The sequence below is a fragment of the Schistocerca nitens genome, chromosome 1 (assembly GCF_023898315.1).
Source record: "Schistocerca nitens isolate TAMUIC-IGC-003100 chromosome 1, iqSchNite1.1, whole genome shotgun sequence".
In the NCBI taxonomy this organism is placed as follows: Eukaryota; Metazoa; Arthropoda; class Insecta; order Orthoptera; family Acrididae; genus Schistocerca; species Schistocerca nitens.
In genome coordinates, this window is record NC_064614.1 from 505,347,117 (window position 1) to 505,365,049 (window position 17,933).

Below are 17,933 nucleotides of genomic sequence, written 5' to 3' on the forward strand. Positions count from 1 at the left end.
CTTCATTAAGTAACTGGCACAGGAAATACACTTTAACCTTGTTTGGTACATGCACCACTGTAGTCAATGCACATGGGTATAATGTCATTGAAATAAGTTTTCTGAACACATAAATTCACTGCTCTTCTTTTCACTAATGGTCTAACTTATTGTAAGTTCCTGTTTATGAATCTGAACCCATTGCTGTGTCATGGGTATATGGAGACCAAATTACTAGTTAAATTTATTTATCTATAACCCCTTTCACTAATGATTACATTGGAGGAGAATTCGATGAAAGCAGAGGGGAAACTTCAAGCACCATAGGTTGACTTGGAAGGTAATCGTCTACCCCTGTGGCACATCCAGTGTGGTATAATGGGCATCTGCACTTGCTCTCTTCACTGTTTACTAATTTTCTCACAATATTTGAATAATTGAAAACCCACAAGGGAATAACAACAGTATTATGAAAAGGATAAATTATAATGTAATAGGATGGATAAAAAGGTATTCACCAAGTGACAGCAGAATACACATATAAAAGAATATTATAATTAGGCAAGCTTTTGGAGCCAGTGGCTCCTTCTTCAGGTAGAAGGACTGAAGGGCAAGGAAGGATGGAGGGGTGAAGGAAAAGGACTGGAGAGGTCTAGGAAAAACGGTGGATTTGTTAAGTCTCCCCTGACCAGCAGCTCTGGGTGACTTTTCCGAAATCTACCCCTTTTCCTAGACCTCTCCAGTCCCTTTCCTTCACCCCTCTTCCTTGCCCTTTAATCCTTCTGACTTAGGCAGGAGCCAGTGAAAGCTTCCTAATTATTACCTTCTTTTACATGTGTGTTCTCCCAATGCTTGATGAGCAGATTTTTTTAATATATATCCAGTTACATTATACTGTCAAAAATTGATTGTTTTCTTTGTTATAAAAAAGGATAGATTGCTACGCACTGTATAGAGACAATCACAGACAGGCATAAGGAAAAGACATATATATTTAAGCTTTTGGCCAAAAGGCCTTCTGCTACAGTAGAAAACACACACACATTCATTCAAACACAGCTCACACATACACAAGTGTAGTCATTTGTCTGTGAGTTTGCTTGTGTGAATGTGCATGTATTTTCTACTTCTGAAGGAAATCTCTTCATATTTGCTTTTACAAGATATGATGGACTAACTGCATTGTATGACTGAAATAGTTTCCTCTCTAAAAGGATTATTAGTATTTAAAATGATTTCTTCTAATACTGCCTATGAATGACAAAAGACATAAGTTGTAAGCTAGTTTATCTTTGCAATTACCATTAGCTGTCCCAGTATCACCAGCATGCATGTGTGTAGATATAGTAATTTTCTGTGTCAACGTTTTCAGATATACTGTAAAGAAAATCAGAAAGCTGCCTGTGGTACTTTGCACACCTCTCACATTTAAGCACATGGTGCACATTTTTATTTTTTATTTCTTACATTTTTTATTCAAATAGGTAAACAAGGCACTCTATGCTTAACATAAGGGGCTCATCATTAGAACTGACACAATACTCAGCAGACAGACATAATGTTTTTGCATCATGGACTGCCTTACCACATGTTTTCTTGTTCTAATATGTCAGCATGCTATGATCAAAACATTGGCATTTTAAGCATCACAGTGGGTTTTTTATGTGGACCTCTATGAAGCCTGCACAGATAAAGCCTGCAATGATGAATTCAGAGACAATTTGACTGTTGATGTTCAGAACAAAAGTTTGTCTAATCTGTAGCTCATGACTTACCTTTCTTGATACACTCATGACATTAATGACACTAAATGTGGACTATTGTTTTGTAATTTCATTGTTTCCATGAAGTCTCATTCTTCTTTCAGTTTCATTGTTATTCAACTCTGTTAAATCAGTTGTTTGGGAAGACATCTGTCATTCAAAAGTAGTGTTGTCTGATAACTGTTAGTTGTTTTTATTTTTAGAGATTTCTCTAATGCGACTTTTTCATGTTTAAACACATTCTTGTATATGAATGTAGGTTTTTGCAGTTACATAGCCTTTATCAGCAGTCGAGTTGCACTGATCATCCAAAATTATTTGCGAATCTGGTGAGTACTACCAGCAGGCGGCCTAGACTACTAGCAGTACTTGCTTTCCTCTTTCTCTCTCTCTACATTTACATCTACATGAGTACTCTGTAATTCACAGTTAATTTCCTGCCAGAGGGTTCACAGAGCTCCTTCAAGGTATTTCTCTATCATTGCACTCTTGAACAGCAAGCTGGAAAAACGAGCATTTAAATATTTCTGTTCAAGCTCTGATTTCTCTTATTTTATCATGATGATCATTTCTCCTTGTGTACGTGGGCACTAACAGAATATTTTCACAATTGGAGGAGAAAGCTGGTGACTGAATTTGAAAATGTCCTACTGCAATGAAAAACACCTTTGCTTTAGTGATTGCCACCCCAATTCATGTACCATGTTCATGGCACTCTCTCACCTATTTTACGATAACACAAAATGAGCTGCACTTCTTTGAACTTTTTCAGTGTCCTCTGTCAGTCCCATCTGATGTGGATCTCACAACATACGGCAGTAATCCAGAAGAGGATAGACAAGCACGGTGTAACCAGTCTCTCTAGCAGACCTGTTGCACTTTCTGAGTATTCTATCAATAAATCACAGTCTTTGGTTTCCTTCACCCATAATATTATCTATGTGGTCTTTCCAATTTAAGTTATTCATAACTGTAATCCCTAAGAACATAGTGAATTCACAGCCTTTAGATTTGTGGAATTTATCATGTAACTGAAATTTAGTGTTTTTCTTTTAGTTCTCTCTCTCTCTCTCTCTCTCTCTCTCTCTCTCTCTCTCTCTCTATCTATCTATCTATCTATCTCTAGCATTAGTTGATGTGCTTTTGGTCTGAGTAGTTAGAGAAGCAAAACACACTCCATGCAGAGCCACACTTTATCAGCCAGAATGGCTGACTTCCATGAGGTTTTTACCATGTAGAAAACTCCAAGGGTCATGTGTGGCTTTATCAATACACCACAAATTCAGCGAGTATCAGCCCCATAAAAGTGCTGAGAGACTTCTCCATGTAATAAAATGGAACACCTACAGCCATCCCTATGATGTTATTTATTAAGAAGCTCCCAATTTTTTCGCTTCAGTATACCATCTTCTGCCCTTAACTGACACTGAGGGTGTTAACTCTAATCATATACATGATTCCTCAGTGCCCAACATATATGAACTGGTTTTCACACACTACCTGTTACCAACAGTGTTGTGTTTCTAATCATCAACTACCAACTTGGTATTTGATGGTTGGAGATACGACATTGTTGTTACAGGTGGTCTGTAACAACCAGTTTATATATTTTGGGCACTGAGGAATCATGTACATGATTAGAGTTAACCCCCTCAGCATCAATTATGGCCTAGAGATGGTGTACTGAAGTACCAAAACTAGCAGCTCTGTAATAAATATCATCGTAAATATGGCTGTTGATGTTCCATTTTATTACATAAGCGAATGGCCAAAGTCCCTCAAACCTCCAATCAAAAGGATGGACATATAAAAACTAGACTCTAGTAGGTACCTTTTGTAGGAGGTACTTAAAGGAAGTTTCAGTTTTAGGCTCCAGCAATTTGTGTGGCTTATAGAAGCAGTTATGATAATGGAATTCTACACTTTATTCTGAAAAAATATTCATTGCCAACTTCTCATGTTATATAAGCTGGTAGCTTGTGGTATTCCTTCAAACTCTAGACAGACCTGCATAGTCTTTGTGAATACTATTCTAGTGAACCAGCCAAAACCCAAGCAGTCTACTGTCTACATATAATTCAAGATGAATCATTAAAAGAAAGTTGCCTCTAAGATGACCATATCATACACGATATTGTCAGACTGAAACCACAATCAAGTCCAAATCCAAAGGTATTCTAAGTCTACATCTACAGTTACACACTGCAAATCACCAAAAAGTGCATCCATTTGTGAGTAATACAAAGGGGGTTGTAGTATATCATTGGAGTAATCATTTAAATCCAGTTCTTGAAACTTTGTGAATAGACTTTCTCCAGACAGTTTACGTCTGTCTTTAAGAGTCTGTCAATTCAGCTCCTTCAATATCTCTGTGACACTCTCCCATGCATTAAACAAACCCGTGACCATTCAACTGCCCTTCTCTGTATACACTCAGTAGCCCGCAATTGAGAATTACAAATTATCTAGGAATAAATGAGATGACTAACCAAGAGGCAGAAGCACTGTGTCGTCGATATATACACAAAAAAAGGTACAGAGCTTTGCTAGCTTTCAGAATGAAGTTCCTTTTTCATGCTTGTCGTACAAGCTTGAAAAAGGAAGTTCATTTGGAAAGCTAGCAAAGCTCTGTACCTTTTGTTTGAGTACCTACAGACGACACAGCACTTCTACCCTTCAGTAAGTTGTCTCCTTTATTCCTACATAATTCAATATCCCCTGTTAATCCTATCTAGTACAGGTCCCACACACTTGAGCAATAATCTATAACCAGTTACACAAGACATCTGTAAGCAAACTCTTTTGTAGACTAATTGCATTTCCCCAGGATTCCTCTAATAAATGAAAGACTACCACCCGCTTTACCAATGACAGCATCCATGTGATCTTATCCCTACATAGTGTTACATCCATGTATTTGTATGAGTTGGCTGAATCCAACAGTGACAAACTGATATTATATTCAAAGGATACTACTTTTTTCGTTTTGTGAAGTGCAAAATTTTACATTTCTGAACATTCAGAGCAAATTGTCAATCTTTGGGCCACATTGAAATCTTATCAAGATCCAACTTAATATTTATGCAGCTTCTCTCAGATAGTACTTCACTACAGATAACTGTGTCATCTGCAAAAAGACTTATTTTACTATTAATATTATCTGCAACATCATTAATATACAATATGAATGGCAAGGGTCCCAACACACTTTCCTGGGGCACACCCAACGTTACTTCAACATCTGACAATGACTCTCCATCCAAAATAACATGGTGTGTCCTCCCCACCAAAAAGACCTCAATCCAGTCACAAATTTCACTTGATACTCCATTTGATCATACTTTTGACAATAAGCAAAAGTGTGGTACTGAGTCAAATACTTTTTGGAAATCAGGAAACACTGCATCTACCTAGTTGCCTTGAATCAGAATTTCAGTATGCCATGTGAGAAAAGTGCAAGTTGGGTTTCACATGATCGGTGCGCTGAAGACCTTGCTGTCGTGCGCCCACAAAACCCCTCTACTACTACTACTTCACATGATCAATATTTTCAAATCCATGCTGGCTGGCATTGAGGAGATCTTTCTGTTCAAGATATCTCATTATGTTTCAGCTCAGAATATATTCTAAGATTCTACAACAAATTGATGTCAAGGATAATGAACAGTAGTTTTGTGGATCACTTTTACCACCCTTCTTGATGACAGGTGGGACCTCTGTTTTTTTTCCCAAGGATTGGGCACCTTTTCTTGTTTGTGGGATATACAATAGAGTATAGTTAGAGGAGGGTGTAGTGCAGCCACAAATTCAGTATAGAATCTGATAGGAATTTCATCAGACCCTGGAGCTTTGATCAATTTTAATGATTTCAACTGTTTCTCAACAGCACAGACACTACTACTTATTTAATCCATATTTTCGGTGGTAAAAGGATTAAATTGGGGGAATTATCCTGGGTTTTCCTTTGTAAATGAACATTTGAAAACAGCATTAAGTGTTTCAGCTTTTGTTTTGCTATCTTAAATGCATTTTCTGTCTTATTCGCTAGTGACTGGACACTAACTTTGGTGCCATTAACAGCCTTTACATAAGAGCAGAATTTTTTTGGGTTTTGTGAAAGGTAATTTCACAATGTTCTGCTAGAGCAGTCACTAAAGACTTCACAAATTGCTTTCCTGGCAACCAAACAGGTTTCATTCACGATCTCTCTACCTATAATCCCATGATTTGTTTTACACCTACAGTCACTCGCATTATGAACTGTTCTACTGTGCACATATCTGTCCACTACATAGTCAACTATTCTTTTAAACTTGAGCCAGAGTACCTCTATGTGCTCCTGCAATGTGTTGAATGTTTCAAGTTCCTCACTGAGATATGAATCTACCGATATTTTATCTAGTTTCTTCTTCTTATTGTTTCGAATAGGCCAACTTTGGACACACTTGTTCAACTGTTGTGCTTTGATCTTTGCCCAGTACTGTCACATCCACTGCTTATGTAACTCCTTCCTTTCTTCTGTCCAGCAGTACCTTTCCTTTGGGGCTTTTCCCGAAATCCTCGGGCATCCTTCAGGGTATGTCTCAGAGACTGTCTGTTCTGGAGATCAGTTATTCCCAGTTCTGTAATGTCCTTTTCAGTTTCTGTCAGCCAAGTGGTGCTAGCCTTCTTGTCTTGCCAGAACATGAACAGATGGGTGGTCAATCTGTTTGGAGGCACTCTTGCAACATGGCTATAGGAAGCTACCCTTCTTTTTCTTGCACAGTCAGAGAGCCTCTCGTTATGTTCACAGACCTCTGAGTTATGTCACCTTCTGAATTCCCCATCTACTTCTACTGGGCCTAGGATCTCCTTGAGGATTCTCCTCTTACCGGCTTCCAATTTTTCAATCAGACTTCTCCGGTTCATGGAAAGACATTCCATGGCATATAGGGCTCTTGATCGTATGACGTAAGTGTAGTGCTTAAGTTTCAGGTTGCGTGACAGGCATTTTTTGTTGTAGGTGTTTGTAGTCAGTTGATAGGCTAGTTCCAACTTGTTGACTCTCATTGATAATGACGTTTTCTCTGATAAGTTAGGTTCTTTCCATTCACTGAGATACTTAAACTTCTCAGTTCTTTTTATGTTTCCCTGGTCTAGTAACATCTCTCTGTTAGCTTCTTTGATGTTTGTGAAGAACTCTGTTTTCTCCAGCAATACTTGAAGACCCACTTTCCCTGCCTGTTTTCTGAGGCACTTTACCTGCATTGTTGCTATTTCAAGAGAATCGGCGATCAGTGCCATGTCATCTGCAAAAGCCAGGAAATCTACAATCAGTCCTTCGATTTTACAGCCCAGGTAGACACCACTCTGAACACCCAAACTTGCCAGTTCCTGGCACCATTCTCTCACAACCTTTTCAAGAGCACAGTTGAAGAGAAATGAGGAGGGTCCATCCCCTTGTCTCACTCTAGTTTTTATCTCAAAGCTTTCTGAGATCTCACCTCTAAATTTTGCCTTGGAATGGGTGTTGGTCAAGGTTTCTAGAATGAGTCTGCAGGTTTGGTTGTCTAGTCCTAGTTCCTGAAGAATTTTGTCAAGTGTTTCTCTATCAACAGAGTCATAGGCCTTCCTGAAATCAATAAAGGTGACAACCACCTTGCATTTTCTCATCTTGGAGTATGCCAGTACAGTTTTAGGGTTGAGGATGTGCTCAGCATAGGATTGGGTCTTCCTGAAACCTCCCTCATATTCTCCCAGCTGACTATCCAGTTGATCTTCTGCCCTTTTTAGTAATGCTTTGGAGAGAATCTTGTATGAAATTTGCAGTAGTTGTTCAGATCAGTAAAATCTTCCTTTTTGTGAAGCGGATGGATCAGAGCCATGTTCCAATCAGGTGGTAATTTCTCTGTTTCCCAGATGTCCTGGATGATCTCAGTGAGCTTGCCCATGGCATTGCTTCCAGCACACTTCCAGAGTTCAGTAATGATAGAGGCCTCTCCAGCTGCTTTATTATTCTTAAGAAGTTGAATGATTTGTCCAAATTCTTTCGATGAAGGAGGCAGTGAGTCTGGGTTTGGTGGGGTTGTTTGTATTCAAAGTCTTCACTGGGTGGATCACAGTTGTGTAGGTTTTTAAAGCACTGAGCTAACAGGTGGCAGTTGTCCTTCTAATTAAAAACTATTTTGCCCTGTGAGTCTCTGAAGTGGAGGTCTGGCAGATTGTATTTTCAAAGTGTCTGCTTGAAGGTTCTGCAGAAATCTTTGGTGTTATTCTTAGCGAAGCTCTTGTTGATTTGGGTTAGTTGGTTTTGTGTGAAGGTCCATTTGGTTCCTCGAATTACCTTAGCTGTAAGCCTTCTTTGTCCCAAAAAGTTTTCCCAGTTTTTATCTAATTCACTAATCATATATACCTTTCTGCTTGTTTTAGTTGTCCTTTGCATTTTGGTAACTATTGTTGCCACAATCACATCAAGGCCACTTATATCAGTTTCAATGTGGACATCTTCATATTGGTCAGGTCTATGTGACAGCATTATAACCAATATATTTTCATCAAGAGTGGGGTTCCAAACTATTGGTTCTAGGTAGTTTTCAAATAAGGCATTTTGTAATGTTTCAGTCTTATCACACCCACCGCTAACAAAGTACAATTTTCCCAACTGATTGTTGGAGAAGTCTCCACTGATGATTAGAGTATGACTCGGAAACTTATGTACAAGTGAAATGATGTTTTCTCTTAAGTTTTTGGTTACATCGGGAGATGAGTCTGGTGCACAATAGAAGGATCCAACTACCATTTTATGCCCATCCCTGATACTGAGACTTGTCCAAACAATCTTGCATTCAGCTTCGGTTTCTGTCATGCTGGATTTGAGTTGTTTTACTGCAACAAACACACCACTTCCATTTCCCATTAGATTATCCTATTGATAACCACTTAAATTTTCCCCAAAAATCTCACTGGTATTAATTTCAGGTTTCAACTATTTTTCTGTACCTAGTGTTATGTGAGCTTCAACTGCTTTTCAGGAGCACTTCGAACTCTGGCATTATTTTGCAAATGCTTCAGTAGTTAATCACTATGACTTTAATATTCTCACCTGTGGGAGGCATTTCTTTCAATCTCATACTGGTACTTCTGGGTTTCTTAGACCTATCATCATCTGGTTTTGATGGAGAGTTTTCCTAATCTAGAAAGTTCTTGTGTGCACTTCGTACAGTCAGCTAACTAGGTAGTGTGTATTGCACACCATACAAAGTCTAGGAAGTTACAGTTTAGCTTGTTACAGAACTTTATAAGTCTCTGATTCAGTCCCTCCACTTGACTCAGGACCCAGGGGCCATGATCAGTTCTGGGGGCCATGCTGCAAATTGTGTGCTTCACTGAAACTCCGTGTGCAAGGCTGGTTTTCTGAACCCTCTCTACCAGTTGCTGGAATGATCCAAGTATTCAATGAATTACAGTGCAACCCACAACCTGCCAGTCAGTGACAATAAACACATCACACTGCATCCATCACAGAACACGGCAATATGTAATCTACATAAAAGTTTAAGTAAATATGTCTCCCTTTATCATACCATTATTACTTAAGCTAAAGGATGGTTATACCTTCTGCTTTCTGAGTGCTGTATATGTAGATATCAAGGAATCACTCACGGATAGAGAGATTCAAAGTACTTAATGGTGTATGAAATAGCTGACACTTCACATCTGAGGAGATATGAAGACGAATTCATTACAAGAAAGATTTGTGAAGTACGAGTACCACATACTGACCAAAAGTAATTGAAAATTAGAATGTTTGTTATGAGTTTAAAAGAACTGGTTTTGTCTGCTTATTGATTACTTGCATGTATTTATGACTTCATATCACAAATGAGATGGAGATAAAGCATACAGGTGGCCTTCACCAAAAAACTTGATTTAATTTGCTAAAGAATTTATTGGTAGTGTTTCCTGCAATGAAAATTGGATTCTCCTTATTCTTCATCCTGGAAAAAATAATAATGGGGAAAACTACACTTTTTTTACCCAAGTGGATGAAGAATTAATGGAGAAGCCAGGGCCAAAAAAACCAGAACAATGAAAGGCCCTTTGTTAATGTGAAAACTATGGCTCTGTGGCACAAATTTACTGGGAAATATGCAGTGACAGAGGAAGATGGATATCACATAAGTTCTCTAGAATCAGTCCTCAACAATGGAATATACTCCCTGGAAGAACAATGGACTAATATATACTCAAAATCAGATCCTATTGAAAATTTAGTGAGGAAAATAATGCACTTATTTTCCAACAAAGGACATTTTTAAATTAATGCAATTATTCATAACGCATGGGATGCACTTATTTTCCAACAAAGTCCCTTTTTAAATTAATGCAATTATTCATAACGCATGGGATACTCTCCCTCAGTCCTGGTCTTTATGGACTTGGCATTTTTATTTTATGTATGCTCTGGAAAATGTTGACAGCTTTTACATACATCAATACACAAATTAAAGAGTAAGTGATAAACAAAATACCTCTGCCAAATGTCCAACTGATGCTGGTGGTTTCAATCTGGTAAGTTTCTTGTACATATCTAAGTTTCGAGCAAAGTTCCTGCAAAATAATATGATACTTTTATAAATATAAAACATAAATATTCAAATAAATCAATCTGAATTGCTATAAGAAAACTGTATATAAAAATGAGAAATTATTATTTAGCAGCAGTAGATTGACAGATAAATATAATAACTATACAATACACTTTCTTTCAGATCTACAAACTGCTTGTCTAGAAGGAACAGAAGAAATGATGAAACAAGCATTTGCAATGTTTGACAGGAAAGTCAGCAAGGAGTTCAGTTAATGCTACACATACCAGGGGAGTTGGAGCAGTTGTCCAAGTTTGGGTGGCAAAGAGAAATATTCAACTTATAACATCAGTAACAGAAAGCAATTGTTAACAACTGCAGTTCAGTTACATTATCTATATGGCTAAAAATTAGTCATTGTACTAGTGATAGTAATTCAGTAGGTAGGTGTTCCGAGCTGATTTATGTTTGAAGGGAATGAATACAAGAACGAGAGGAACAGCATTCATTCATACACAGATACATAATGTTGTATAAATCCCATACTGCAAGAGAAACTTAAGAAAAGTAATGCCAGTTAAGTTACATATTATAATAGAAAAGTGTCTGTTGGAAACTAAATATGTTAACTAAAGCAAGATTTTTTTTTATGTTGAGTGCTGAAGAAACCATATTCCATGCTACTGTATTTGCTATAATATACATTCCTACTTTACATAATTTTGGAGTACTATCCTGATCCAAAAAAAAATTTCACCCCAAATTTCAGTGTATATCAACATGGATAAATATATATCACTGAAAATTTTTGGAGGTTATTAATTACAAAACTTATGAGTTTTATGCATAACTTTTTGTAGTAAATCGGCATTTGTGAAGTGTTAGATTTAATTTGTTTCTTTCAATGTGAGAGTATATTTTCAGCATTTATCATAAATTTCCACTATACTCTGGCTTTTTACTTGAGATTTTGGTGGAGGCTGTTAGGGGGAAAAAAAGAAATATTCATTGTAGTATCATGGAATCAATGTAAATCTCTTTGTTGCTTCAGTTCTTAACGGTGACTTGTCACATTTGTACTGTAACAGATCCAGAAATTAAAATACACTCCTGGAAATGGAAAAAAGAACACATTGACACCAGTGTGTCAGACCCACCATACTTGCTCCGGACACTGCGAGAGGGCTGTACAAGCAATGATCACACGCACGGCACAGCGGACACACCAGGAACCGCAGTGTTGGCCGTCGAATGGCGCTAGCTGCGCAGCATTTGTGCACCGCCGCCGTCAGTGTCAGCCAGTTTGCTGTGGCATACGGAGCTCCATCGCAGTCTTTAACACTGGTAGCATGCCGCGACAGCGTGGACGTGAACCGTATGTGCAGTTGACGGACTTTGAGCGAGGGCGTATAGTGGGCATGCGGGAGGCCGGGTGGACGTACCGCCGAATTGCTCAACACGTGGGGCGTGAGGTCTCCACAGTACATCGATGTTGTCGCCAGTGATCGGCGGAAGGTGCACGTGCCCGTCGACCTGGGACCGGGCCGCAGCGACGCACGGATGCACGCCAAGACCGTAGGATCCTACGCAGTGCCTTAGGGGACCGCACCGCCACTTCCCACCAAATTAGGGACACTGTTGCTCCTGGGGTATCGGCGAGGACCATTCGCAACCGTCTCCATGAAGCTGGGCTACGGTCCCGCACACCGTTAGGCCGTCTTCTGCTCACGCCCCAACATCGTGCAGCCCGCCTCCAGTGGTATCGCGACAGGCGTGAATGGAGGGACGAATGGAGACGTGTCGTCTTCAGCAATGAGAGTCGCTTCTGCCTTGGTGCCAATGATGGTCGTATGTGTGTTTGGCGCCGTGCAGGTGAGCGCCACAATCAGGACTGCATACGACCGAGGCACACAGGGCCAACACCTGGCATCATGGTGTGGGGAGCGATCTCCTACACTGGCCGTACACCACTGGTGATCGTCGAGGGGGCACTGAATAGTGCACGGTACATCCAAACCGTCATCGAACCCATCGTTCTACCATTCCTAGACCAGCAAGGGAACTTGCTGTTCCAACAGGACAATGCACATCCGCATGTATCCCGTGCCACCCAACGTGCTCTAGAAGGTGTAAGTCAACTACCCTGGCCAGCAAGATCTCCGGATCTGTCCCCCATTGAGCATGTTTGGGACTGGATGAAGCGTCGTCTCACGCGGTCTGCACGTCCAGCACGAATGGTGGTCCAACTGATGCGCCAGGTGGAAATGGCATGGCAAGCCGTTCCACAGGACTACATCCAGCATCTCTACGATCGTCTCCATGGGAGAAGAGCAGCTTGCATTGCTGCGAAAGGTGGATATACACTGTACTAGTGCCAACATTGTGCATGCTCTGTTGCCTGTGTCTATGTGCCTGTGGTTCTGTCAGTGTGATCATGTGATGTATCTGACCCCAGGAATGTGTCAATAAAGTTTCCCCTTCCTGGGACAATGAATTCACGGTGTTCTTATTTCAATTTCCAGGAGTGTAAAATCAGCAAGCTTAATTATATTAAAGGAAAATGCAGGTGAGAAAAATAATAAACTATGAGACAGATATGTTGGCCAGTACTTTGCTTCAAAAGATGAAATGTGCAGTACTGGCAGAAGACACAAATGAGAGAAAACGTGATCACTTTTAACTTTCAGTGTTAATAGTTCTTTCCTCGGAGAAGAAAAGAGGGATAAGTTGAGGAAGGTTAAAAGGGAAGGGCATATCACTCAGACCATAATATGGAAACTCACCTGTAATGAGGATGAGTGAAAGTTAGTCAGTGAGATACTCCTCACCTGTTGAAAGACCTGCTATGTTCCAAATCAATAGAAAGCACCCACAAAATGGTTGTGGTCTACTAATCATTCATAGTTTGAATTTAAGGCAAATAATGGTAGCCCTTAAGAAGATTATGGCAAGTAATAAGAAATATCGCCTTGTGCACTCAATGTGTATACCTGAAGGCCTCATTCAACATGTTGAAGACACTGTTCAGGCATCCATTGTGAGAACAAGGCTGCAAAGCACAAAGGAATGAACTATGTGTGTTGTCTGGGATCTGGAACTGCAGAGTACTCATGTATTTTTAGGTGTAGAATATTCACTTCACAATGGAGATGGATACGAATGGCTGCCTTCCCTGCCTTGATGTGTTGCTCAGGAGGAAGGCTGATGGTACATAGGGTCAGCCCATTTATTGGAAGCCAACTCACATTGATTTGTGTCTACAGGCTGATAATTGCCACCTTCCAGCTCAGCCTGATCAGGTACTTCGTACCTTGGCTCACAGGGCACACATCATTTCAGGTCTCCAACGTCTCTTAACTGAATTAGCCCATCTTGAACCCACCTCTTATAAGAATGGTTACAGAGAAAAAAATGATCAAATGTGTGTTGTGCTACTAACCAACCATGAACTGGGTGAGTGATGATTATAATGAGGTGACAACAATGTCTATTATCTTCCTAACACAGGAAGCATTTCTGACAGGATTGGTTGTATTCTGTGGAAATATGATGTTGAATGTGTTTTTTCATTGCCATTTAAGATTAGAGCTCTTACAGGATTTATACAGGATGATCCTGGTTTGTTTAAGGTGGTGTCTATTGTATTCCTTACAGTTGTGGCATGCCATATTTTATTTTGTAGCACTAGTGCATGAGTGTGTGTGTGTGTGTGTGTGTGTGTGTGTGTGTGTGTGTGTGTCCTTCCACATATGCTCTTCACAGTGAGTTTTAAAATTTACTTGCACAACAGGCTCACATTGTGTCTGTGTCTTGAAAATGACAAGAGTATGCACCTATCGAAATATCAGTTGATGTCATTAGTTCACTTAGCTGCATTCCCATAAGCTATTTGTACTTTTTATATGCCAAAATATCAGTTGATGTCATTAGTTCACTTAGCTGCATTCCCATAAGCTATTTGTACTTTTTATATGCCAGGGGAAATTCAGGGTTTTGTAAGTGGCAAGCATGACAAGACATACTGTAAACAGTACTAAATGCCTTCTCTGAAAATCATGTACACATGATAGTTCATCAGCTAATTCATGATGGAAATAGACGGAATATAATGACAGCAAAGTCTGCCTGTCCAGTTGAGTGGTTAGTGTGTTGAAACAGCAAAGACCAAACAAGGCTCAGAGCCCAATGAAATGCATGTCAGACTCTACTCACAATTTATAGCTGAGTTTGCCACTTTTTTAACTATTTTTAAAAATATTGTTGGGGGTATCAGTGATCCAATTACAATCTCTGAAAATAATTATAACAGTCTATTGTACGACACATTTATTCAATGGCGACCAGTTTTGATCATTACATGATCATCTTCAGACCTACAATCATTTTGATGGACAATGGCTGTATATTGAGCAGGAACTGCTGAGGTATTGGCTACTATCATTCAGCAGTTACTGCTCCATACACAGTCATCGTCAATCAAAATGGCTGTAGGTCTGAAGATGACCATGTGAGGATTGAAACTGGTCACCTTTGAATTAATATGCCAATTATTTTCACTTTTTTAGCCATAGTATACTATACATCTTTTGAACAGAAAACTGTATTTAATAGCTGGAAGAAAGCAAGGGTTTCACTTGTTGACATGAAGTGTAGCAGAAGTGATCCACAAAGCTGCAGTTCAGTATCAGTGACATACACCTGTTGTTTACTCTCAAAATGTATTCTGCATTCAAATATAATGAGGAATATCAAACAGAACCACCTCCTCCATCCAAAAATCAACTTGGGTTTCAAAAACATCAGACCTGTAAAGACCAATTTTTGCTTTTCTCACATAAATTGGGAAAGCTCTTTATCAAGACAATCCTGTGGATGCTGTATTTCTTGATCTCTGAAATGTATTTGACTCAATATCATCTCTATACTTATAATCGAAAGTATGACTGAATAGGGTATCAAATGAAATTTGTGGCAGATTAAGGATATCTTACTAGAGATGAGACATGTATTTTATCTAGAAATTCCAGCATGGAATAACACCAACACAAAAAGATATGCTGTTACTCACCACATAGAGTAGATATGGAGGCACAGACAGGTACAACAAAAAGACTGCTTGACTGTTAGCCTGAAGACAAAAAAAATCCTTCAGAAGCAGAAAACGCATACATACACAAGAATGACTCACACAAACATGGCTGCTCAGGCCTTACTAGCATTGACAGTTGGGGTCAAGTGACCCTGTGTTAGTACTTGTGTGAATGTGAGTTTTCTGTTTCTAAAGGACTTACCTGTCTGAAAGCTAACAGTTAACCAGTCTTTTTTTTCAGTCTATCTGCAACTCAGTGCTTCTTCTATGTAGTGATTAGCAATCTATCCTTTTCAATATGTTATCTTGGGTATAAAGACACTGACTGATTTCAGGCTTGCCCAGGCATTGTGTTGAGACACCTACTCTTCATGTTGTGTGTTAATGACCTTGCAGACAATATTAATAGTAATTTCATACTCTTTGATTAGGTAGTTATCTATAATGATGTTGTGGGGATGTAGAACCATTGGCTGTACCCCCCAACAATACAGCTGCACTTCTGCAGCAAGAACAACTGTATCCTTGCCAGATCAGTTCTCTGTAGTATGCACTCTACGCTACATGCCTTGTGTATACACTGAAGAATAAAAGTATTCATAGTAAGAGGCGGGAGAACGATTGATTATTTATCATCGTAATTACCATGCCCGCTCCCCACCACCTACAGTGGTGACCCCATTATTTTCTTTTCAACTGTGCCACAAAATACAGAGTTACACTTGCAGCAGCACACCGCCAATAATTGTGGGATACAAACTTCACACTGCAAAGCATATGCCCCATGATAGTGTTTCATCGCCTGGCATCACTACACATGATTTATTTGTGCATGCAATTGATGTTCTCACTGATTCCCAGACGATATAACCAGAGCAACAATGGTTCTTGAATGATAAACAATGTTCCCATTGTTTTAACAACAGCCAAAGAAGGGCTTGATTAGCTGTCGCCAAGTGGACAAACATACTAAATTGCAAATCAAGTAAGATGTTATCAGTGAAAGTGGTGAGAGAAAGCCTGGGTTTTCACATCTCGTGACCACAGCGTATCAATACAGCAAGCCTCGCTGCAACTAAGGCCCACGCACCATGGGAACACAAGGCTGCCACTTTGGATGACCTACACTGACGCGCCGTCCACCATTATCGCGACAGACCAGGACCCATCCACCATACCACGTTCCTCAGTACCCCGCCACGATGCCATCCTCCATGACGCCAATGCACCAGCTATGACACCCATGTTGTGTCCCCCAGTAATCGGTCACGACACCAACATCACCGACACACATATCATGACTACCACACCGCGACGCCAGCTGCTGCCTCTATCAGTGCCACGAGACAGTGTTCACGAACCTGCACAATTTACTTCATACAATTAGAACGACCTCATATTAGTCGCAGCCCCTCACCACCAGGCAGATTACCACCGACCACACACCAAGTTACATCTGCCGCCACTACAAGTTGATTCTACACAAGTATGGTTCACACTCTGCGAGTGCATGATGGAATCGGCTGGGACCACAGACGACCCAACACTGTGCCTCCACACCAACACCGATCTTATCAGCGACCTCCTATTGCATGCACCAACCATTGACAGATATGAGACAGTGATGATGCTCATACTACAGCACCTGTCACGTTCACCTGAACAACAACTCCACCTAGCCATCATTCAGATGTCACTGGGCCACGATTCTACATCAGCGCACTGGTGTAGGTTACGGATCCCAATCGACACAAACCTCTTACAAGATCATGCTCTCTGGTCACTATGGCTTCTCAAACTGCCTCAAAACATACAGACAGCCATGCTAACGTGTGAGGACAAACCACTGGAAACCTGGTTATGCCTCGCCAACCTGATGCTTGCTCTCGAACAACATCATGCCTTGATAAACACACACATCAGCTACGGCACCGATGTCAACACCTGTTACATTTACAGCCAGCCCGGGCCAGTGTGGGCACTGTACGCACCCACGGAGACTAGGACCCATCCAAGCAACAGTCGCTGAGCTGCTCCCACCTCAGCCGAGCCCTTCGATGCAGCACCCACAGCAGCCTCCCAAGACTCCACAGTGGTGAGGCACCAACAGCCAGATGCCACGATGGAGCCAGGCACCATGTTTGTTATGGAATGTAAACAAGCCACATTCACGCCCATATCTAACCGTCATAACGACTCACCTAGCCAGGACACTGTGCCTACTTGGCCACATGCTCCTGCTGGTTCCACACAAGCTTCAGTGCTGAGATGCGCCCTCTGCATCAGGTCACTCTCCTGCTCCAAGCTGCCTCGCTACAAACCAGGACAACACTCGTCATATCCCGTGACTACATTCTAACGGTATGCGGCTCTTCTTCTACAACAACCATCTTAGAGCGTACTTCCCAGTCGGCACGAGTGCCAACGTTAGCACACTGCCAACTCAGTTGGTGCCCGGAAAACAGACACTATCCCCTATACAAGTGCCATGAATGATACAGTGATTCCCATGATAGGCACAGCCTCTTATCACAG

The 17,933-nt window shown here is 40.5% G+C and overlaps 1 protein-coding gene across 1 annotated transcript in view; it reads right to left on the reverse strand.

Moving 5' to 3' along the window:
• The window catches only part of LOC126256905 (ATP-dependent 6-phosphofructokinase-like), a 408,122-nt gene that overhangs the window by 162,349 nt on the left and 227,840 nt on the right, over positions 1-17,933 (reverse strand). The window contains exon 8 of the mRNA XM_049955523.1: positions 10,253-10,331. Within this exon, the coding sequence (XP_049811480.1) occupies positions 10,253-10,331 (79 nt within the window). The remainder of the gene's footprint in view (positions 1-10,252; positions 10,332-17,933) is intronic.